Source organism: Pseudopipra pipra, chromosome 6, assembly GCF_036250125.1.
Source record: "Pseudopipra pipra isolate bDixPip1 chromosome 6, bDixPip1.hap1, whole genome shotgun sequence".
Classification (NCBI taxonomy): domain Eukaryota; kingdom Metazoa; phylum Chordata; class Aves; order Passeriformes; family Pipridae; genus Pseudopipra; species Pseudopipra pipra.
In genome coordinates this window covers 52,657,084-52,681,266 of record NC_087554.1, presented here as the reverse complement: position 1 = coordinate 52,681,266, position 24,183 = coordinate 52,657,084, and the positions used below count along the sequence as shown (strand labels likewise).

General features: G+C 39.4%; 2 protein-coding genes across 6 annotated transcripts in view; one reads left to right on the top strand and one right to left on the bottom strand.

Moving 5' to 3' along the window:
* The window catches only part of CCDC85C (coiled-coil domain containing 85C), a 110,173-nt gene extending 103,631 nt beyond the window's left edge, over positions 1 to 6,542 (top strand). For both annotated transcript variants that reach the window (XM_064659124.1, XM_064659123.1), the window contains exons 5-6: positions 1,108 to 1,206; positions 2,795 to 6,542. In XM_064659124.1, the coding sequence (XP_064515194.1) occupies positions 1,108 to 1,206; positions 2,795 to 2,884 (189 nt within the window). In that variant the 3' untranslated portion in view covers positions 2,885 to 6,542. The remainder of the gene's footprint in view (positions 1 to 1,107; positions 1,207 to 2,794) is intronic.
* On the bottom strand, positions 3,886 to 24,051 carry CCNK (cyclin K). Of its 4 annotated transcripts, none has more exons than XM_064659121.1 (12): positions 23,909 to 24,051; positions 21,866 to 22,132; positions 20,780 to 20,861; positions 20,050 to 20,181; positions 19,119 to 19,224; positions 18,920 to 18,977; positions 16,638 to 16,807; positions 14,855 to 15,141; positions 10,792 to 10,825; positions 10,122 to 10,196; positions 7,320 to 7,948; positions 3,886 to 4,491 (listed from the first exon to the last, which is right to left on the bottom strand). In XM_064659121.1, exons 2-11 carry the CDS (start codon positions 22,060 to 22,062, stop codon positions 7,326 to 7,328), a joined length of 1,764 nt encoding a protein of 587 aa, XP_064515191.1. In that variant the 5' UTR covers positions 22,063 to 22,132; positions 23,909 to 24,051; the 3' UTR covers positions 3,886 to 4,491; positions 7,320 to 7,325. The 4 variants fall into 4 exon arrangements, with proteins under 4 accessions (XP_064515191.1, XP_064515192.1, XP_064515188.1 ...); XM_064659122.1 differs by having other exon boundaries at positions 3,886 to 4,139; XM_064659118.1 differs by lacking the exon at positions 3,886 to 4,491 and having other exon boundaries at positions 6,626 to 7,948.
* Positions 24,052 to 24,183: the final 132 nt, after the last annotated feature.

The window sequence follows — 24,183 nt, the reverse complement described above, 5'->3', positions numbered from 1 at the left end:
TGTCTCCATTTTTTCGCAGTGCTTTCATCTTATGAATATAATGGGAAAAGCCCCATAGTCACGAGCAGGAGGGAAAAGTGATACCTCATTCCCCTAGAGTCTCCTGTGGGTAGGGTGCTGCAGGCATGTGCCTGGCATCACCACTGTGGGTGCAGTCTGGGGTCATCAGTATTTGCACCAGATGAACTCACTGAGCAGCTGGTGTTACTCTGTAGCTGTGTCTGCAATCCTGGGTGGAGGGGTGTGTGCAGGCAATGCACTCATGTGCCAGCTCTGGCCAAGGCCTTTACCTTTACATGTGTGCATTGTGAGTGGAAGTGGTGCTGATGGAGTTTTTTTCCCCATCCTGTTTCCGTCCCCTTCACAGCCTGGCTGCAACCAGTTCAAAGGGGGAGTGGGAAAGAGCTGGGAATCACATAGGCATCTCAGGGTCCAAGGGTTCTATTATAACAGCCCAGCTCTTGCTGTCACTGTGGGCCTCCAAGGGGTTCCCTTGAGAAACTGAGTTAGAAACAATTTTCAGCCAAAAGATGAGTGAAATTAGCCATGTTTGTTTAAGATCTGCAAATTCGTGGCTGATCGAAGACCACACACTTCAGCTGCACAGTGGGATTTTCAGTGATACAAACCCTTGTTCCCTTCTTTCCCTGAAGGCCAAAACACCGTCAGACCTAAAGGCTGCTGGCCTGGGCTCACTGCAGTTGCTCCATGACTTGGATTAGTAGGAGGGAGTAGAGTAGCCCTACTCCTGTGAAAGACGGGAAAGGAGGGAGCACAAATTGCTGGGGGGCTGCCTTGTTGGGGGGCTGCCTGGAACGTGGGGCTACCAGCAGCCTTCCTGGAAGAGATGTGCTTGTGGACACAGGCAATTTGCTGCCAATTGTCACATGGTCCCCCAGGACTGTGGCAGCAGCAACAGCATGCAGGTGGTGGGACAGAGGCAGGGGAACAGGGAGGATGGAGGTGCTGAGCTTGGTGTCACGCTCGTCTTTGCTCGTCTTGAGGCTTTGTGAATCCTGCCAGTTTAAATACTTGTTAATGGTGTTCTCAGGGACACAAATAATTATTTGAGGATCATAATGCTTTTTTAATATTTTTTTTTTGTAGGTCCTTGAGGTCCATGAAAATCTGGACAGGCAAATGCAAGACAATTATGAAGAAGACCTAAGTGAAAAGGAGAAGGCGATTGTTCGCGAAATGTGCAATGTAATAACTCCTCTCAGCAACTCTTGGGGTTCCTTTTGTGGTCATTTGTTAGAAGTATGGAGGAGCAGGGATCTGCTGTGTGTAAGCCTTGTGAGGCCTACAGGCACAAGGGAAGAGTGGAGGCTCTGCTGACCACTGTTTTGGGTGTCTGTAACATGAGTGCCTTGTTCACTGCACGGAGCAGCCTTTGCTCAGCAGATAGTTCCCACTTTGCTGCCTTCAAGGCTGTGGAGTAGCTCTTGTAGCTGACTGAGAGATGTGCACGGGGCTCTCCCCGGCTAGGAGAGTCCTCTTAGCAGTTGTCTCCACCTGTGCCGTTAGGGATGTGGTTTGGGCCAAGCAGCAATTGATTGCCATCTTTAAAGCCGAACAGCTTGAATGGGTTTGAACCTAAACCATAAGATAACATCAGAGGGAGAATTTTCTTGTTATGATACGTGGGGTGCTATTAGCACTGCCAATGTTTTGGGCAACCACACTGTTAACTGAGCTGGCCACATCCTGTATGGTGAGTGTTTGTACCAAACCACTGCTCTGAGGTGTCTGCTGGGTGTCTGCTGTCATGGCATTGCCTCCAGCCTCAAGGCACCTTGGCCACGCTCTGGCTTTGAACAAAGAGTTTGGGATTTCTGCTAGAGCACAGCCCGAGCTGCACGATGCCTACAGTTGGGGATGTGCTGTTCGACTGCCCACAGCAGGGAGGATGATGCTTATGAGCCTTCTTTTTTTAAAGCCCACGCTGGAGGTCAGCCCAAGTGGCATCATTTAGTGCCTCCCAGCAGCTGAGAGGAGCCTAATGCTCTGTTTTAAATTCTGAAATACACCTCAGTCCTAAAAGGAGAGTAGAAAGAACACAAGTGCATCTTGCAGAGCTAAATCACTCTGAGCATCCTTGGCAAGGGCGGAGGCACTTCGCTTTGGTTGCTGGATCCTGATAAGCAGAGCCAAGACCAGAGTAAATGAGAGCCTGCTTTTTTGGATATTGATGCCACAGTCCCTTATAGCTATGCTAGGGGAAAGGTAAAATACCATAACTTCATCCTCCAGAATTGATTCATTTCTATTTGTCTCTCATCAGCTGTTTTTTCTTTAAATATTCATTTTATGTAGATTCAAGGCAGTGTTTTGCAGTTTGTTTTATTTTTAAATAGTCTCCCTTACCCCAGTGGCCCTAGAGGGATAAAATGTATGTTTTTAGAAAGTCATGTGTATATAATTTTAATCATTATCTTTTTCATTATCTTTTCTGTTCATGGTAGCATCTTTTCTGTGAGCATGGCAGGGTTGACCTTCCATTGAACTTAACTTCTGAATCTAGTGTATTTGTTTTATACTATTACCCCAGGCAAAAACGGTTCTAATTTCAAGAGGGACTAATTAGAAAAATGCATCAATGGTTTCTTTTCTTGGAAAATGGTGCACAGATGCCATCCAGTGTCCCTGCTGAGAATTGCAGCCCAGATCCAGGAAAGGGCTGGTTTTGACTTCAATTGCAATTAAAAAAATACTGCAATTCCTCAGAGGCTTTGATGTTTGGGTTTTTTTAATCCTTGTCTTCTCTCCCTCATGACTTTATTTTTTCTTACAGGTTGTCTGGCGAAAGCTGGGTGATGCTGCGAGCTCCAAACCCTCCATCAGGCAACATCTGTCAGGAAACCAGTTCAAGGGTCCCTTGTAGGAACACCATCCTGGTGACTGGAAGTGATGGATTCTGTGAAGACTAAAGAGGCAGAGCTCAGTGTTTCTGGCTGCCTGTTCTTTAGGATTTGGGGTTGAGTTTTTTTCAGGGTTTCCTTTTTTTTCTTCTTTTTTTTTTTTTTCCCCAGCTTCTTTTTGTAACAATAGTGTAAATATGGCAGCTAAAGGCCTGATTTCCAGGCTGTGGTGCTCTGGAACTACTGTTCAATGGGTAACCATCCAATAATGCCAGACTTGCATCATTTGTATTGTAGTCCAAATCTGCTTTGTTGTAATGGTCTGTTTGTAGAATTAACTAACTCCAGAGAATTTCTAAGAGGAACAAGAAGAACCCTTGACCTGCGGAGAAGTCACTGTTTCTACTGCTCCTGTCCACCCACTTGTCAGTGATTCATAGCTGGGTTAGTGGCTCCAGGCAGCACTTTCCAAGGAAAATGCAAGTCAAATTCATTGGCTTACTGCCTGCCAAGTTCATGAGCTGCTAACACTTTTTTTGGAGGTCCTTCTTTTGAAGAATGACATGCAACTGTTTTCACAAGGCTCTGTGTAAAACATTGAGTGGCAAGCTAAAAACACTTGTACCACCATACTTTATATGGTGGTGCTCATCACACAAGCGTACAGAAAGGCTTGAGACTCTGTATCAGCTGTTAATGAACTATTTTTCATGAACAAATGACACAAGATTTCTGCAGTTGTAATGTGAATGAAGTCATTTAGCCACACACCAGTATTCCCTACAAATATGGCAACACTTTTCCTGTAAAGCTTTCACTACAAAGTAATTCAGCAGAAACTGCCATCCTAGCAGTGCTTATGGCTTTCACAGGATCTTCAAGAGCAGCTCATCTTTCACATAAGGAAGATTTGGGTGGGTTTTTTTAATGTTCTTGCTGGATCCCTCACCTATACTGGTTCCTGTGTAAGGTAACCAAACAACAACCTTGCAGAGCTGAATAAAAACTCCATAAACACGGGCTGTCAGGTGAGACTGCTTCCTGCCATTCAAGCTTTATTTTTGTGAATGAACCAAAACAAGTGAGTTTTTCCTTCTTCAAATGGTTGTATATAAAACAATAGGACTTATATTTTGCTATTGTGGAGTAGCTGCCTGTGTAGTTGTAAGAATTTGACTCCCTCCTTTTCCAAGTTGTCACAGCAGCTGTCCCTGTATTTCATTAGATGTTCTTTCCCAATAGTCCAAGGAAGCGGGGCTTCGTTATTAGAACTCATTTCTGTAACATAATTTTAAAGACAGGCATGTGAAAAGATCAAAGCCTCCTCTTCAAAAGTTGCATTGATTTTAGTGATTATTTTGAAGATGTAATGACCTCAAACACCATTCCTTTCCTTTTATTCTCTGTAAGAATCAGTCACAGCTACAGACAGCTGAATTAGCTGGACCGGTTCTTCCTCTTAAATTAATTTGTTCTACCATTTGAGTTCTTGACTTGTGGTATTGTATTAACAAGGAGCACCGATACAATACCAAGGAGCCCATGCTGCAACTTATGAAAGGTAATTGGTCCTATGGCGTACAATAAACTAGCTGCCTGGGTGAAGAATTTGCAGTGTCAGAGCCGAAACCTGTAACCAGTCAAAAAATAGAGAAGGAATACAACCGAAATACACAGTAACCCATAAGAGTAAGAACCACGTCATTATTCATTGCAGAAATAAAAATGTAACAGTCGAGTAGGTTATTTAAAAACAACCAAGAGCCACCCCCGAAACACAAGCACATATTCTCACTCACACACTCACCAGTAGATTTCTTCCTATTGCTCAGTCAGTGAACACTGAGCTAGCTAGCTCTCAGTCTAATAGTATTTACATCCCATGGAGTATGGAAAAATCCATTCTAGAGTCTGACTGTGTCCTTAAGGCACAGGAACTTTACAGGATTCTGGATTTCCCCGTCTTCGCTTTCTGTTTTGACCTCCAGTTTCTAGTCACCATTGACAATTACTTGTCTTCCTACTGTACAATTTCTACCTTGAGATTTCCATACCAGAAAAGGTGATGCAAAGCAGAGGCATCACTCTTTCTTAACATCTAATGTCAAACAGGGTTACTTTAATCTATCTGCTTGAAAGCCCATTTTAATTTTGATGGCATCTAATCACTGGATTAAGCAGAGAATTTAAGTATATTTGGAACAAGGTTAATTTATGTCAGTGAATTTTAACTAAAGCAACGCAAATGTTGCCAGCACATGAAGTTAACTGTGTTGATAACATGCTTGCTGTTAAAGGGGTATATTAGGCTAGCAGGTCCTCTCAACAAGAGAAGAGCTACATTAATCAGACTACTGGTCTCACCAGATATTTCCTGCTATCAAATTTCTCTCAAAGTCTATTCAATGACTTCAAGCAAAGCTTGTTTTGTTCTACCTGCAGATCTCACCTACAGGGGAAACAGTGCTGCGATTGAGGTCAATTCAGTAATCCTGGAGAGCCAGTTTACAGGGTAGCCAGCAATTCATCTGAACAACCTTTATACTTAGGGTACTGCCCATTGATTTTTTAAGATTCTATTTGGCAGCATCATCTTCAATATAAGATGTGCATCACTGAATTTGCAGAAGAACACAACAGTGCTGTACCTTGGGGTGTTACTGTTCGGAGGTTTTTAGGCTTGCTACTCATCATACTTAGCTCTATTTGAGCTATTAAGTGTCTTCCTGGGGTAAAATGATGATCAATGACTTTACGGGATGACTTGGGTGCTGAATTTTCAGCTGTTTAAAAAGGTATTTTATATGCATATTTAAATTCACTATGTGCTAAGTCTCCAGTGAAAACTACCTGAGGAGCTTTGTACATTAAGTTGGAGGAGAGCATCCCTTGAAATAGTGGCCATTAAATTGATATATTTGGCGCAATAGCCCAAGACAATTTCCTCAAGATTGAAGCCCTGGGTTCTGCAATCCTCTGGCAAAGAAAGCATCCACTGTTTACAAAAGGACTTTGCTTGCTTAAGAAAAGTAAAATCACATCCTTGACTTTTGTTGGAGTGACTGAAGTAAGCAGCATTTTCCTAACAGTTCCTGAAATGCTGCAGTGTAACCAGCTTCAGTTGGCTCTTCGCACCTTGATAAGACTGCCGAGCACAACCTTGTTTGAGAATGGCACATTTTTATCCAAATATTAGATATTAAAAGAAATCAGTGTTAAAGTGACCTTTTATCTTTCTAGAAACTGTGGGGGAAGAGTACTACTGATCTTTTTCAAAGTGCATGACTGTAAAGTGATAAAATTGTATATTTTTCATAATGTGGGGAAAGTCTATTTGTGCTGCTTTAGAAATCAGTTTAAAGTTTGATTTCTGTTAAACCTGTGATCTTACAGCCCTGCTATATTTTCTGTATATGAATTACAATGAACTGGAAAAGTTAGCACCTGCTGTTGTGTATATAGCAAAATTCTTTAGACCTTAGCACGCGTTTTTACCTATTATTGAACCACTCTGGCTTTTTTGGGGAGGGAAAGTAATAGTACAGATTTTTTTGATAATGTGTGTAAAACATTCATTTGAAATATTTTAGTAAAAATGAAGTAAGAAATTGATTGTGATAGTGTATACTTCTAGCTGAATAAAATAAAATACATTCTTTTTAAATAAACTGATGAATAAGATTTGGGAGACCACTGCTGAAATATCTTGCAGTAAGTACCATAGTTGTGAATTCTGAACTAATATGAAGAATCTGGAAATCCACTAAATTCAGAACCAATTTTATTTGGGTAGAGTGAACAAAGTAGTCCCATTTATAACTATGATGTACATCACAGTAGGCTGTTACATTCAGACTTCAACACTTAGAAAATATATATATTATGTACAGGAATTTGCAAATAGGTGTAAACATACAATATTTTAAGATACCAGTACATTCCAAACCAAAACTATCAGCAAGGCAAACACCTCAAAATTATTCCAGTCAGCTAGCATTCAGAATCTCCCTTAAATAAAGCAGCTTTCATGCTTGACATCATGTTCTTTTAATTATTACTAAAAATGAAGTTTCTTATTATAGATCACATATCATGGTATCTGGCTATTTTGATACTCAAAAATAGGCACTGATTTCTAGAAGGAAATTTTCTTCTTACTGATATAATTGAGCCAATATGGCTGGTTTTGCTAGTACAAAGTAATCCAGTGCTGGAATAAGTCAAGACAATTTAAACTTAAGTCAAATGTATAAAGTTAGAATAGATACTGCAAAGCTGATTAAAATCTAAAAGCCTATATAACTCACCATAAACAATACTGCAAACAGATCAGCTAAATTTTCATTTACTCTCATTTCTTCATCTAAATTATACAGATTACCCTCCTCTTCATCTTTACAATGTAGGTTTTGGCTAGCTACTCCTGCCTAATCAACATATACGTATCGTGCAAATTACCTCATGCTATCTCATCCATGTAGCACGTCCCAGTCCTGCTACAGGTGGCATACCAGGAGGTGGAATTGGAGGTGGGACAGGTGGCTGTCCACCTGGGGGAACAGTAGGCGGGGGGTAACTAGCTGGTGGCATTCCCAGCCCTGGAGGTGGATGAGGTGGTACTGCATGAGTTGGAGGCAGTCTTGGAGGTGGGAAATTAGGATTGTATGTAGGTGGAGGAGGATATCCAGGAGTAGGAGGTGGAATATTGGGTGGGGGGAAAGAAGCAGGGGGAGGAGGTGGAACTGGTGGTGGAGGGTTGGGAGGATAGACATGAGGATGATATGGTAGATGAGTTGGTGGTCCATAGGCCGGTGGTAAAGCTCCGTATGTTGGTCCTTCTGTTTTCATCATTGACTGAAGACTTTGATAACCCTCCCCTGACATGTAAGAATTTGTAGTAGACATCCCTGTAATATAACTGGTGGGGGGCGGGGGCGGGGGACGATGTGGCAGAGGTGGAGGTTGATGTACTGGGGCAGGATGAGCAGGGGGAGGAATCTGGACCTTTGGCATATCTACTGAGTCCACAGTAGTAGATTGCTCTGGTTCTCCCATTGAAACTGCAGTTGTCAAAGGAGGCTTCCGCTCTGGAAAAGAAAATTTCATTTATTTTTTTGAAGTGGCAATAACAGCTTCTCAATACTTTGTATTTTTCTTCCAGTTAACATAGCAAAAGAGAACTCAATTCTCTATGTCTCTGAATGTCACATGGTATCCAGTCAGACCTTCTTAGGTCACTGAAAAACAACTAAGCTGCCTAACAAAGCTTCAAGGTCAGCTTTTCCCATTGTAATAGTTAAATTCAGCTTCCTTTCCTATTACTATTTTTTTGTAATTTACATATTGTTGTACAATCAGCAGAATTAGCAGACTGGATGGATGGAATCACAACTAGTGGATTTAAAAAGTCATGGGATCCAAGGTACCAAAAATCTTTTGGTCAGTGTTTCCATCTTCTTTAGTCTAGGCCTCCTTTCTACCTCTTTGATAGTCCAGGAGGTATCCTGGGATTACCCTCTGCACTTCACCTGCCTCCCATATTGGGAAATATTATTTGAGAACACAGACCAAAGTCTCAAGTCTTTAACACTCAGTTCTACACCTGTTTACCAAAAGAAAGACAAAAGGAAAACCGGAGGGTAAGTAAGAAGGACATAAAATCTTATCAGCTTTGTTCTACTGATTAGTTTCAGGGAACTCAGCACCTGACACTCTGGAGAAGTTCATAAAAAGGTCAGCATTTTAAAGAATTACACTTGGCCACTTCTGGAAAGGACATGTTCTAAGCTGTCTTCTCTTTAAATAAGAATTTCCCCCCCCACTTAATGCAGACTCTATAAAGTAAATAATACCCCTAGGATGACTGACCTAATAGCAACCTCTCTGTATGGACAGAGGCAGTATTAAAATGGCCCACAAAAAAGATTTTGGGGCATCTTGACATCCATCTTGCTCATATATATAAGCATCTAAAACATTGTTCAGTAAGAAAAGTTATTTAGAAGCAGGTATAGGGCAGTCGTTTCCGGTGGCATACTAAACTGTCAGTGTGAAACAAAAATTGAGATAAAGCCATCTCCTAGTACTTGTGTTAATTTTGTCAATATGCATTCTTGTTTTTCACCTTATTTTTCCACAGAGTTGCCCTTTAAAGACTATTCTGAAAATGTTTCAATGCTCATACAATCATATTTTTGTAGAAACAAATTCAAAGAGGAAAATTTTAGGTAACAAGGGAAATAAATCTATTACCTGCCTACGTAGGATTTACCTTATCTAAACAGTGATAATTTTAACAGCAAAGTCATCCCCTAGGACAGCCACATAATTAACCACACAAGGTGGGTATGTTGGCTGTGGTACCTATGATTTCAATGACTTCTAGCTCCTAAATTATAGCAGGCAGTAATTTCTCCATTTGCTTATTTTCAGAACCATTCTGGATGCAAGATGTGCATTCAAGATTTAACAACTGAAGGAATAATGAACATGGTATTTAGAAAAAAACTCTTCATTCTTCATTAGATTTTAACAGCTGGGAAAAATTGTCCTACTGTATTTCAGAGCACTGCTTTTCTCTCTTGTACTTTCCTGTTCTGAGCTGTCATCTTACAGTTACATTATGGACCGTGGTCTGTAAAATATTTATGTCATATTTAAGGGTCACTGGAAGGACAGCTAATGCATCAAGGCGCTGGAAGCACATTTTTACAACAGTACAGTTTATTTGGCAAACATAAGGCATGTGTGCAGTGTTACTGTTCTCTGGCAGATAAAAGTCATCTTCTGATGTGCAGCAAAGAACACGTCCCTTGTATTTAGAAGTGACACACCTGCAGAATTCCTATACTAGAGATGTATAGGAATACAGATGCACGGAGGACTTCTACAGGACAGCTGGAAGCCCATCTAGTAATCTAATATGGCATCTGCCTTCCTTTTGAGATCACAAGTCCCTTCTTGCCTGCTATTGACAATTAGTTTCAGTCTCCTAGGCCTTTAAGAGTTGCAGCTTTGTTTTGCCCTTGTCCACCCAGTATAGTCTTGTTTCCATCATAAGTTTTGTTACTTCTGTCTGGAAAAGCCTGTGCTAGTAACATGAAATTCCCTCTAGAGCTCATTGAACTTACATTTTAACTTGCCAAGCTGATTAATCAAGGCAACAATCCCCTGCCCCCACACTGTTACCTACCATGACCTGGATGAAAAGCAAGGCAATTAACAACAAGAGTAAATGTGCTGAAGAAAATAAAAGCTTACCTGGAGGGGGATGTGCAGGAGGTATTGGTGGATGTGAAGTTTCAATTTTAGAAATTTTAGATGGTGGCGGTGGTTCTAAAAAACATTTATCAGTTCCTAATTGGTTATTGCTCTGCAATATTTTCCAAATTCCAACTCTGGTCTCACACTAATGATTATCATATCATATTACACTATACAGAAGTACAGTAGAAATCCTATATACTAGGTATGTTTAATAGAGAAAACTAAAATCAACATCTTTGTATAAATAAAGTGGCATCAAGTATCCCATACAAGTCTTCCAAAAGAACCCATGCCCACAAGTCCAAACAACTTTAACTAGAGACAAACTGTCCCAATAACAGTATGTAACTGAAGATGAGCAAGTACATGTTTTCTAGCTCAACACTTTAACTTGTAAATAGTTGAAACATCTCAGAAGAAGTTGACAGAATTAAGACTGTATTATGAGACCCTTGAGGCAGAGTTATACTCAATTATTTCAAGTTCTGCAGCTAGGACCTTCTAAGAAAAATATATTTAAAGTATATATTTAAAGATGCATTATCAGGATTAAAATAGTTTAGAATTGCCAAGCCTGTAAGCAAACAAAGTGCATGTCAGCAAATGACTTATTCTAGTTTAAACAGCAAAATGCAAGCAATATGAATAGAATATTAATATTTACCTGCTGTCTTTGTTTCTTCTTTTGGAGATACAGCCTGTTTGGAGAGGGAAAAAAAAAACGATTAAAATAAGACCATTACAATCAGTCTCTTCTCCCAGGTAAACAGGACAAGAGGAAACAGACCCAAGTTGTTCCAAGAGTGGTTTAGATTGGATATTAGGCAAAATTTCATCATGGAAAGGGTGGTCAGATATTGTGGTTGAGTCACCATCCCTGAAGGTATTAAAGACATGTAGATGTGGCACTTGGGGAAATGGTTTGGTGGTGGACTTGACAGTGCAGCATTAACAGTTAGAGTCAATGACCTAAAGCTCTTTCCCAACCTAAATGATTCTATGGTGTCTTTCGACAGATGCAAGACAAACACTGAATAAACTCAAATCACATTGGCAAAGCCCAGCTCAACTGGCAGAATGAGATGACTGGAAAAATAGCAGGTATTTTAGAGACAGCATTTTCTGCTGTTCTCACTGTGGAGTATTGCATCTCATTTAATGTACTTATCATCCACTGCACATCTGTCATGGTCTGGTACGCTGCTCACTGAGCTGAAAACAAGAGACCTGGCCTCTGTTCCAGGTTCTGCTTTGACCTGTCACTCAACCTTTGCCAAAATCACTTCAGGCCTTTATGCTTTATTTACCAAGACAGGAGGGCAGTGAAAGTGTTGCACAGCACAGAACATTTCAGAAGCCTTCAGATGGAAAGCATTGTATAAAAACCAAATGTAATGCCTGCAAAAAAAATTTATGCACTCTGAGCAAAACCCACAAAAACTCACATCATCTTTCCAATCACAAGTTTTTGGTTGGGTTTTTTTCTTGTTTGGTTGGTTGTTGGTGTATTGTAGTTTTTTTAAAGAATCTCAGATAATGGAGTAAGAAAAAATCTTTCCAGATTACACAGTCCCACTGAGATGACGACTTAATGGTCTCAGAGAAAAGCAGAAAACTTAACTGAAATTTTAAGTACAAATGTATTTAAAATTAATGATAAAGGTCAGAGGGGCATGGTACACAGCTTCTTCGTTTTTTCGATGAAAAGGGTTTTTCAAGGGACTATTTACCTCTAGTAGCTTTACCTTCACAAACTGTTGCTCTGTTGCCTTCACTTTCCACAGCAAGAATGGACATACATTTCAATTCAACTTAAACAACAAATTTTCCTTAATTCTGATAGGTATTCTCAAAAATTTTGCTGTCCCATTTTTGCCTGCTTGAGGCAACCTCTTTCTTATATTCCTTTGATAGTCATTTAAATTTTCCAGACACCTTCCAGCTGCTTTCCAGCTTTTCAAGGACAATCTTTATCTTTCTATTTCAAACACACATATTTTTTTCTTGGTGACTCTCACAAATTCATCTGCTGCCTTCATTTTACTTGGGTGGTCTTTTCTTGACTTTCTAGCACTAAACTAATTCCTTGCCTGTAAAACTGCACACAAACATCAGCTCTTCCTGCACTTTCAAACAGAAGCAAATCTCCACTACTGATTGGACCTTTTCCAAAAATCAGTCATTCTGTGAAATCAGTTGATCAGGTGATAAGAAATCAAATTACTGTGCATTTGTTAACATGGAACAATGTTCAAAAAATAACATAATTGAGGTACACCATTAGAATGGAACAAGAAGCAACTGAAGCCAAATAACTCGTGTGACAGAAAAGCAAACATCAGTTTAAACTCTATTTATGCTAAAGAAAAAAGAAAGAAAAAAAAAAGAATCAAGCAGCAACAAAACCAAAATCTATAAACATTTAAATCACCTCTAATGGCGGCTGCTAAAATAGAGATGAGCATTTATTTGGTCCTTCTACTGTATTGTACTCTGTATTTGCCCAGCCAGGACATCCCAGGGTCATAATAAATAATAATAATCAACCTTATTTATTAGCATTCTGATGGATATTTAATACTTTCAGCTCAATTCAAACCACAATGGAGCTGTTCTTTCACTGCTATTTCTAGCGCATTAAAATTGTTCCCACTAACAATTTCTAGTTTAATCCAACTAAATGAACTATTTACATCTAATGATTCATAATATATTTTTAGTGAAATCAACTGAAAGTTTGAGCACTCTTCACAACTAGAGATGCAAAGGATGTGCAGATGCTTTAGACATCTGGTGTGGGTCTGTAAGTCATGGGCCAATGCCTCAGCTGCTTGAAAGTATCTTGGCTCAGTAGAAGGTAACAGAGTTATAAGAGTTCCTGTAAACTGAAAATCTGGCCTCCAGGAACAAAGCGTATTTCTGTTCTGCACAAACCAAAGATGTCATGCAAAGCCTTTACAGAAGGAGGCAAAAATTTTTAAGTAAGGTTTATGGTACATCTAACTGAAGAACATTTTAGAAGCACCAAGTAAATCTTTCAACCACCACACATCTTGTTCTCCCAGACTGCTTTCTGGAAAAAGAACAATTTCAGATCACCATATTTGCTTTTCTCCAATTCGTGCCGTTTGTGCTGTATTCCTACACAACTCCTGTTGACTCCCCATTTGCTTTTTATTTGTTGTGGATGACTACAGTGTACTAGGATTTAACTTTTTCTCTGTGCTATTTACTTCCTTAATTATTAGGTGATAGACCTGAAACTAATTTCAAGAAAAGCTAAGTTCCTCTGATGGCTTGACCAAAGGTGGCTGTTAAAGAACAACAGATAGTATTCATGCAAAAGGCATCACTTTTTTCCATGAGGTAGTTCATTAGAACATGTGATGGGGCAAAATCAGTAGTACTGTAAAGGCCGTTACGTGAATGAACAGGCATTCATAACAACATCCAATGGATGCACATCAAAAACCCCAAATTGTTATTGCTAGTTTCTGATGTGCCAAGAGAGTTCCCTGCCCTAGAGGTCTGAGAACACAAACAGAATTTGTGCTGATGGCATAAAAGCATGAAAAGAAATACACAATACCTATGAAGAGCTCTCACAATTTTCAAGCTGATTAACACGTTATCTGCTTTCTATCCTGCACAGTGCTAAAGTTCAGTGAAACAACTAAAAATTTCAGTGCAGGTGTTTTCCTGTAGTAGGCTGCATTTTGCAATTACAAGATCAACATTTTACAGAGTTTCGTTTTTGTCTTTTTTGGGAGGCTGCTATCCTGAAGATGCTGCACCCTTCCAAATCCATTTCATTCAAGCATTCGAGCATTTGCTGCTTCCTCATGGTTTTTGGTTTTATTTGGTTTTTAGGTTGGTTTGATTTTTTCCCCCCAATGTCTGTTCTCTAGTTTGGGCCCACATTAATTACAAGTTAAAGCAAAAGCTGTAAAAGCTGTACAAAATTTACTTCCTACATAGACTTGTTCCAAAGATTTTACTTCAGAAAGCACTCCTCTTGCTAAGTACATGCAAGAAGATTTGGGTAACACTTTCGCCCTTTCTTGGGATAACTTTAAAGTGAATAAAAAATAATCCTAAAAAGTGTAGATTAAAGTCTGAAAGGTTAATTTGAACTTGATGACTGTGGAAAAGCTCTCAGAGTACTTGTGATACTATCCAACTGCTAATGGACCACTTATTATGAAGTGACAGTACGGACAAAGTGAGACTTTAAAGTATGATGAACATTTAGGCTTCTACTGTTATTAGATTATTTTGAAAGTCTGTTTTTAGGAATTTTGACACACTTTTATTTTAGAGGCCACTGTTCTCTTAAAATTTGCAATCAAAGAGTCAACGTCTTCATCATCATTATGCACATCTCTACATTCAGGTGTAGCACAAGAAACCTTCCCTAAACCATGCCTGCTTAATAGAGAAAACAAGAAAGTTTGATAGCACAGAACCACAAACACCGAGAACCTTAATAGCTCATGCTGTTTCTCCACTGGTTTTGCCTTAAGTGGAATAAGAATGTGATATGCCAAACCTGTAAAGGCTGTTCTGCATTAACATACTTGCTATATAACCAATGAAAATCTACCATATAAAATTAATTACCAGGCTCATTCTTAAAGCAAACACAAGTCTGCTGCACACTGTGGCCTTCAAATCAAGTGGGCATCAGATCAGCCTGAAAATAAATTGAAAGTTAAAGTTCAACTTACTGCTGGTCTTTTAGTCTGTCTAGGAGGACTTGACTGGGGAGATGGCTTTTTAGATTGCTGTGCTTGTGTTTGCTGCTGCTGCTGCTGCTGTTGCTGTGCTGACTGTTGCGACTCTTTTTGCTGCTGAGTCTGTGATTGCTCTGAACTCTGGGACTGCTGTGACTGCTGTACTGTAGGTGCCTGGGGTGTAGATTGAAGAGATGGTGGCTGCTGCAACTGGTGAGGAGTATGATGAGGCATTTGCTGTTTTCCTTGTGAGTACAGATCCAGGATCTGATGACAGATATCTTAATAATAATGAAAAAAGAAATCCAAAGTATTATACCATTTTCATGTACAAGTGTACATTTAACACACAATTATCAACTATGCTTTTTACTGGACATCAACTCTGGAAAAATTCATTGCAAATCTGTGTTACAGTGAACACAGATTTGACTTTTTTTAAACAGACTAATTTTCAATTTATACTTGCATTTCTGAGTTTCTTCTGCCTATGCTGAACAATATGTAGATGTATATGCACACCTTTCAGAAAAACAGAGTGTCTTGGTATTAATACATTGTATATCATTATTGTGTGCCTGGAGAGCCAGGTAACCATGTTAACAATATTGCAATACAGCAAGAAAGGGAGTGAAAAATGATTATATGCTAAAAGATACACATCTAGTTAAGCCAGTCAAAAAAGTTTCAGGTAGCTAAGTAAAGGACCAAATATCTTCTTCCAACACGTTAGGAGCTAAAGGTCTGCAAGAAAACATGTAGATCCAACTGATAACCAGGTGTAATAACAGCACTTAAGAAAAGAAAACCTTCCTAAAAAAAGCCAAATGAGCTCTTTCCATAAGCATTCACTATTGCTATAGCAGAAACTGCAGAAATTCTCATTCTACAACCCTCTTTGACATGGATTCAGAGGAAGATCTATCTGAAAGTGAAGGAACTTTGAAAAAAAGCTGCAATAAAGCCAAGGCAAGTAACCATTTAAGAAATCAGAACTGTAAGGTATTCACCTAAGTTCTAAGAGCAACAAAGGCTAAAGCACCTGAACAGCAACACATGGTGTTCTAATTTCCTAGAATGCAATGCCAGATTGTGACAACCATAAATTTTTAAAGAATATTTCTAAAGCAATTCATGGTACTAAAGCATGCTTAGCCTGACACTTCTAAGTCAATAAAAACTTTAATGAAGACAAACGACTGGCCACATGACCACAATTTCCTAAACAGAGTCAAGAAAGGTCTTGCTTTATTTTATGAACTTCCTGGGGTTCTCTCCCTCAAGAGGACAAGTTTAAGAGAGCTGTATTGATAAAAAAGATCCATAACTCATCCTCTATCTGAATTCATCCCCGATAATAAATTCACAAAAAAACCCCTAACCTAGCATAATTCAGTCAGAGGTCAATTATCAATGAGAAAACCACTGGAAACCAGGCTCCATTAGTTCCAGTGTTTGTAGAGTCACATTTAAAATGGGGAGAAGGGAATAATTAAAAAATTGAAAACATACCATGACGATTTATAAACTAACCAAGCTGTAAAGCAAATATTAACCAGAAGACTAATCATGATGAGTAAGTATGCTTCTAGATTAAGCCAGTCTAGTAAGTTCAATTTAAAACCTGGTTAAGGTATAGCACATACTACCTGAGTTACATACTCGACACATAATTATTTAGACTAAAACCTAGATAAAAAGCAAGTTGCATTTATTTATGACCTAGGTCACACAGTAAAAAAAATACTCCTCTGTTTGTGGTAAACGGTTTTCATACCTTCCAAAACATCAACAGGAACATCTTGGACAAACTGCTCCCACCATCGTCTGTACATTGGTTTTGATGTCCATTCCTGTATTTCAAACTTACACAAACGTCCTGCTAAGTACATCACTGCAACAGCTATGATCTCAGGCTCCCACTGCAGGGACAGGGTAGTGCAGAGACTAGAATATAAAATAAACCAAAACAAAACACAACCCTGAAGATTACCCAAATGTCACAGTACAACACTTTAATGTACAACAGCTATAACTAACAGTGTATAAAATCCCCACCACACTTTTAACGTCTTGGGCATTGAGAGCCTTATTAAACAGAAGAGTTTACAAAACTAAACTGTTTCTGTGCTACCACTATCATGAAACAAGGTCATTTTGCACAAATAATAGAGAGGGAATCAGTCTACAGAAGCAATACAACACACAAGAACATCAAGTTTGGGGTTTAAAACCACAAAACATAACACTATATGGAAAAAGAGGGAAAAGACAGCATTATATTTCAAGTATGGGCAGTTAGTCTCACCTGTAGTGTTCAGTAAATATAGTGTTCATGTTCATTGCTACACAACTGTGTGCTGTCACTGCATTGCACTGGTAAAGGAATGCTACCCACACTGGATTTTAGTTTCCAAATGTTTGTCAATAAAATGTAAACGAGTACTAAAAAAACCCCCCAAACCCACAGAACAGCCAACATGAACTTGTAAAGCAACTTGTAAGGTCAATGCGAGTTCTAGATCAAGCTGTAAAGATTATCTCTTGAATAGCTTTTGTTAAAGCTAATGATAAAATAACTCATATTATTAGTATTATTCATATTAACTCAATAAGTTTCTGTCATAATCAAAGTTACTGTTTCCTGTTACCAATTTTAAATTTTGAAATACTTTTTCTCTCTTTTCCCTTTTTTCTTTTTTCTCCGTAGATTCTGTAACATATGGTCTACTTATGAATTTTAGATCCAGCTAGCCAGCTGAGTTTTTGTGAATTCACTGAGGCTGTGCTAAGAACAGAATCCCCTATTCTAAAGGGCTGTAGTGCAAAGCACAGAATTATTGTCCCAGGACCCTAGAAAACAAGTAAACTTCTAACAAGGTGCTTATTAAGTAAGCACAACACAGCCTCTTCAGAACAGAGGTAAGTATTAGGCATTATTTGGAATGATCCCTCCAACTCCATACAAGTGTTTTTCTGAAGTGCATTTTCTTTAATTATTCATTTTTAAAAATTATTAAACACTATCTAATTCCAAGTACAATAGTGCCAAAATTTTGATGGATACACTACAGCAGTTTTCCCTGACAAACTTAGCAGTGACAGTCATGCCATAATTTTGTTCCACCTGTAAGATCATCACCTGCAAGACTGACAGCAGCTGAAGTAAACATCTCTTGAGATACACATTAATTTCCCTCAAATTAATTTGGACAGTTCAGGTGATATTTACAGAATGTGAACCTATACAAGGCTAATTCAAATCAGGCACATGAGTAGAAATACACCTCTTTTTTATGATGTTCTACTGCTGTAGCCATGACTGAAAGCCATGTATTTACCATTTCTGAGCAGTCAGGCCACTTTACACATTTTCTTAAGAGTTTGCTATGGAAATAAAAAATTACATTTAAGCATCCTCGGTGAATTAACTTGCCCAGCTCTGTGGAATCCTCCTTAACAAGACTAAAGTGTGTCGAGTTGTTTTGGTTGGGTTTTTTTTAACAGGACACTACACATGAGAAGTGCTTCTATACACACTCCTGCTAATTGAGGTAGTCCTTGTATTACAAATTCATTATTCAAGAAATTGTAAATTAGTGCTAAGAACCGTATTCCTTATTGAATTTAATGGCTACCTCACTATTACCAAAATGCCACATTAAAAATACATTGATCAACATGATGGAATTGAGAAATGATTTCCTTTTCTCAGAATGTGCTACATATCACAGACTGGGCAAGATACCAGCTTCTATCCTGGAGATCTACAATTTGCTTTGGCCCTTTCAAACTTAACTTCTTTTTTTTAATGCAGCATTAAATCACTACCACAAAATTGCAAAGGTCTTAATAGTCTACTTCTGTACTCATTCTGGATTCTGTGGTCAATGGAACTATCATGGTAATGATGGAAAGAAAAAATGATGAACACGACAAGGAAAACATGTGACAAGCAGAAAACAAATAAGAAACTTTTGTCAAAGAAATATCTAATCTCACAACAAAGTTAGCAACAGTAACTATTTCACTTTCAAAAAGCTTCCTACACTATCTTACCTGTCATTGACAAATGTCCATGCCATTTGAACCAGTTTTTGAATTTTATTTTTGTCTCCTGAAAAACAAGCAGATAAAAATTAAGAAATAAAATCAGGAGGGACAAATAGTTTGAAATAGAATATTCTTGTACTGTTAATGTATACTAAGTTCTGAAAATTAATAACAGGTATTACTTGCCCAGCTTGCAATAATTTACCTTTGAGTTGTTTGGCATACTTGAGAAGAAATTGGTATGGATGCTCCACTTGCAAATCAAACTTTATTGTTTGTAGTAAGATTCTTTCAAGCACCATCACTTCTTCCTAGAGAATGTTACAAGGTAACCACAGTGTTATTCGTCTTTTACCCAGAGATATTTTACCCTACTGTAGAGCATGACTACACAGCACCTCCAGACAATGATGTTTGTCTGCTTTTGCTTGATTAGGGTTTGTCTCCAAGGAGAACAGAAATCTCTCCAACTTAAAATATCATTTTAAACCAAGATACCTTTACTTCACATTTATTTGAGGGAGGACAGGGGATGTGGGGCTTAAAATTCCTTTTTCTCCACAGCAGAATGAACTGAATCAGACACAGCACGGAAGTGCCAAATACACAAAATCACAATAAAAATGTAAGCTCTCATCACATTTCTCTCATGAGTTTCAGCAACTTCTGTTATTTATAACAAGGAAATTTTGAGAGAAGCAGTTTTGCTAAGTCAACACCCTATACAGGAAACTTCTCAATACTTCTGACATCTAGTTCTCTTATTTAAGATTTGCTATTAATTGCTTCCTAAAATCACATTAAGATTGTTAAATATGAGTTATGTCTTGATGACATTTCTTGCTCTGACCGACATTACTCAAATTTCCTTTGACTTGCAAAATAACATCAGAATTTACATTAAATAAAATGTAAATTTTTTATAAAAACAATTATTCCAGTAAGCTCCCAAAGCTATTTGTATTAGGAAGAATTATTTTCCTAGCTACCCATCACTTCATCCAGAAGAGACATAAATGCATGCTGAACATCTAATTTAATTTAGAACAACTGAAAATTAGCCAGTGCTCTAAAGAACATATGCCACTTTGCTGGACTACAACAGGATGAAATAATTTCAACATGAATATTTTTACCTTTGGGTCGTCTCCAAACTGCCCAAACTGTACATCATTTAGCAAGCTACGAGCCGTTTTAATTATATCTTTACATTTCTTAGGTGTTTCTTCAACCTTTCCCGCTAGGAACAGACAGCAGGCTCCTGTCACCTAAAAAACCAAAGTGCTTTCAAAAAGTTGTCTACGTGTAGATATGCAATATAGTATAGCATTGTAAAAGCACTGTCAGCTTCCATTAACAGTTCAGCAGAAGTCTCCCAGGAAAGACTTAATGTGCATATTAATTTCTAATTTTAATAAAGTGGTAATTTAAACTTTTACTTTCTCAAAGGAAAGATACAGATTTTGGAGGACTATCCATTTTATAAAATTTCATTTCAAGGTCAGAAAACCAAAGCACAATTTGTCCTGGTTCAGCATTGTCTGTCAAGTAGTTTTACGATGGTATTACACTTCTTTTTTTCCTTTCAGCCAACACAGAAGTGCCAGCACTATAGCTGTTACTGTTCTCAAAGAACAGTCTCAGTAAGACATAACTGCAATGTCAATATTCCTCTAAGTGTAAACAGAAATGTGTAAACAAGCAAGAACAGTGTATTTTAAGCTGTAATGATTAAAAGACAAACTGTTTATTTCCCATCATTCAGAAGGGTGGACAGCAGTAGTACCCAACTGATTAATCAGAATTTCAAGTAGTCCATTCCTAGTGCAGTCACTGAATTAAGTCATCAATATTATAAATACTTACATATCTTGGAAACTGTTTGAAGGAATGAAACATATAAAACCGATGGAAATAAATTATTCCAGTTGCTAGAGTATCATAATGTCTGTGGTGCAGAATAAGGACTTTCAAACAGGACATAAAACAAATTTAAAACCAAACATACATGAAGGATTCTGCTTTATCAAGTACCTCAAGTAATTGGCTGTTCAGTGACCAGTCAGAAAACACTGCAAGTAAAACAGGAGCTTTAGGAAAAAAAAGCCACAAACCTCCTTAAAGCTGTGTAAATACTGATTCAGCCTAGATGCAGTAGATACCTAAAGCATTTACTGGAGGTGTGCAAAGCCCCACAGAAAGATCCACACAAGGTCATCCTTGTGTTACACTGTACCTGCTCTAGAGAAGGTCAAAACCAGCAGCAGGTACATGAAGGAACAGAACAATTATCACTTCACATTAAAGTGTTGGTGTGGAGGAAAGTACTAACTATTCACAACTACAAATGCAAATAAAACCTTCTCTTTAAGAAGAGTAAAATTTAATTTTCATCACATTTTATTAAACGAAGAACTAAGGAGATTAAAAGAAGCATAGAAAAATAGGAAGCAGAAAATTTAAGCGGCTGTCTATGAGAGAGTGGGACAGTTGGGAGGACTTACTAACATGTACAAAGTTGTAAATCTCAAATCAACCAAACAAAAAACCAGCCACCATAAACCAAGACTGAGGAGGCAGAGGTTGGAAGTCTCAGATACACAATCCATAGAAAAATGAGTGCAAAAATCAAAATTTGAGAAGTTACACAGATTAATATACTAAGACATTGAGTTTCATAACTGACAAAAGTTAGCCTTAATTGGCAAGTCTGTATCAGCTTACTTCTCTGTTGCCAAAATGGTTCAGTTGCAACCTTGTTTATCCAAGGAATGGATAAAAATTGTGCAGGAAAACATTCAATCAAAAGGCAAGTAAACACAAAAATATTTTTTATAAATGATTCAAAAATGGTTGAACAGCTAACTGAGCACGTGACACTTCTTGTACGTTTTATTCTGAAAACCCACCATTCATACAAACATTTCACACCAACATGAGTTTAAAGGATACAGCCCTAAACGTGTTCCCACATCAAATATGAATCTGGCCCCCTCTCTGCGGTATCGAGCCTCAGTAGCTGGATCAAGCCCTTCTAGCTGGGATGGAGTATGTGCCAAATCTTTCTTATCCCAGTACCAACATGGCTTTGTATGGTCCAGGTTTGCCAAGTTTACAGAAGGGCTGGAATTTTCTTTATTCTCCTTCATTTATTAAAACAGAATTGTCCTTGCTTTTTAAGTTTTCAAAAAGGGTATCTCCAGAGAGTCGCTTCAGGACCTTTAAGAAAAGACAAAAGGATTTTGTTAAAAATGGAGAGGACTTTCCCCACTCCCCCTTACTCAAAGAGGAGTGGAGTAGCGTTTAATCTTGCCCATTGGAAAGGACTTTTTTTGAGCTCAAAGACAAGTAATAAATATCCTTGCCCTTATCCTCCCCATATACTGCAAACACAGTCAAAGAAACAGCCATAGGTTATCCTTCCTATTCTCTATTTAATAAAGAAACTTCATGAATGCATAATAAACAATATCTGCTACTTCTTAGTAGAATAATTTCCACCTACTTTGTCCATAAGAATAGGGAAAAACAATTCAGTGATGGCAGTAGCAAGATTTGAAAATCTGGGGGGGATCTACTCACTGTTGGTAACCTGAAACCTATTGGTGAGGTGAGTCTGAACGTCCGTTTAAATACCTGCCTGCTCTCACCGATATCCCTGGTGCTAAGAGGAGCAACCGCTGGGCAGAAAGCTTTGGAAAGTGATCTGTACTTGTGTTTACTTGAAGGAAAAAAGTAACAAAAACAGTGTTCCTTCAGATACCAAAATCAAGACAACTGGTGTAAGTCTGCAGGATAAGGGGGCATCTAAAATCAGCCTCAAAACAAGGCAGCTGATTACACTCCAAGACTGTGCCAGCCGGCACTTTGTGTACAAACACTCGGATCACAAAGCTCTGCAGCAGCTTTCTGGTGTCTGAATTATGACCAATGTTCAGTCACGCCTCAATTTAAAGACAAAATGAAGACTTGCTGCCTTTATTTCTTTCAGGTACAAAACCACTCTCACTGCAATTCCACAAACTACAGATACTATGCATTTTACTGCAGTCACCTGCAAGGGTTTGCATAACAAATAGTGATTAACACATGATGCAATGTATTCGTTCTGTGCTGAACAGCCACAGGAAAAAAACAAACGTAAAACTCTTATGATCAAGCTGTTGCTTTTCCAGACGTTTCTCTTCCGAAAACGGAAGAGAGATCACGTGAACGGCCAAAAAAAACTCCGATGCCGACAGTCAGCACCTCGCTCAACTCCAAAAACTTTCTCTTTTCCAGAATAAAGGAACCTGTCTTTGCCCCACGATGGCTTCGGAAGGACCTTCACAACGCGTGTTGTCGGTCACAGACAGACGAAAACTGTCACCAAAAAAAAAGGAAATGGCTACTAAAAACTTTTTCCAGAACCAACAAAAGCGCGCCGTGCCACGAGCGCACATTCTCATCCTATTTACTAGAAAAAGCGCTATTTTTTACTACTGATAGGCTTCTTCTTCTTTACGAGTTATTTCACTTCCTAACATCTAAACGGCTTAAAAAACAATTAACTTCGAAAGCGCCTGACGCGACATGATCCGCTTCTGTAAGCGCCGAAAGCATTTCCGATCACAGAACTGGGAATGAATGAAAACCATCACCCCGCAAACATCCCAAACGAACCATCTCCAAGGTCCCAATCCAGCCCGCACCGCCCGGAAAGAACAACGAAAGCTTTTCCTTGTCTATTTACGCGCCCCATTAATCCGGAGGAGAGCTTTGGAGCTCGATCGCAGCTTTTTTTCCACCTTACCTGGGACGACCCCGCCGACCGCGAGCGCGGCTCCGTCCCCTGCAGCCCCGAGCTCTGCTCAGCCCCTCCCAGACCCGCCCGCCTGCCGCACACGGCGCTGCCGGTGCCCGCGGAGGCGCTCGTTCCCCACCGCGGTCGTCCCCGCTCCCTCTCTCCGTTCCGCTGGCGGCGGGTCTCGGCCCGGGCGGGCCCCGTGCACTCACAGGGTCCACGGGGAGCGGCGGGGACGGCACCGGAGCGCGGGACCTCTCAGCGGCAGCGCGGCCTCCGCGCCCTGCGCGCCGCCATCTTGGGAGCCAGGCTAGGCTGCGCGCTGCGTCATCGCGCCGGAAGGGCGTCTAGCGCGAGGACGACGCCCCGCCCCCCCCGCCCAATTTCGTCCCCTCCAATGGCGTCCGAGCCCGGGCAGGCGCGCGACGCGTTGACGCAACCTCGAGGTGGACCAATCAGAGAGCCGGAAGGGGAAGATTGCCAGCTG

Excerpts from the sequence above, each read along its gene's own strand:
- CCNK (XM_064659121.1), bottom strand. The coding sequence starts at position 22,062 with ATGAAGGAGAATAAAGAAAATTCCAGCCCTTCTGTAAACTTGGCAAAC. Across the intron at positions 19,225-20,049 it reads AGTTTGGAGACGACCCAAAG|GAAGAAGTGATGGTGCTTGA; the intron begins GTAAAAATATTC and ends AACATTCTCTAG. Across the intron at positions 16,808-18,919 it reads TGGACATTTGTCAATGACAG|TCTCTGCACTACCCTGTCCC; the intron begins GTAAGATAGTGT and ends TTTATATTCTAG.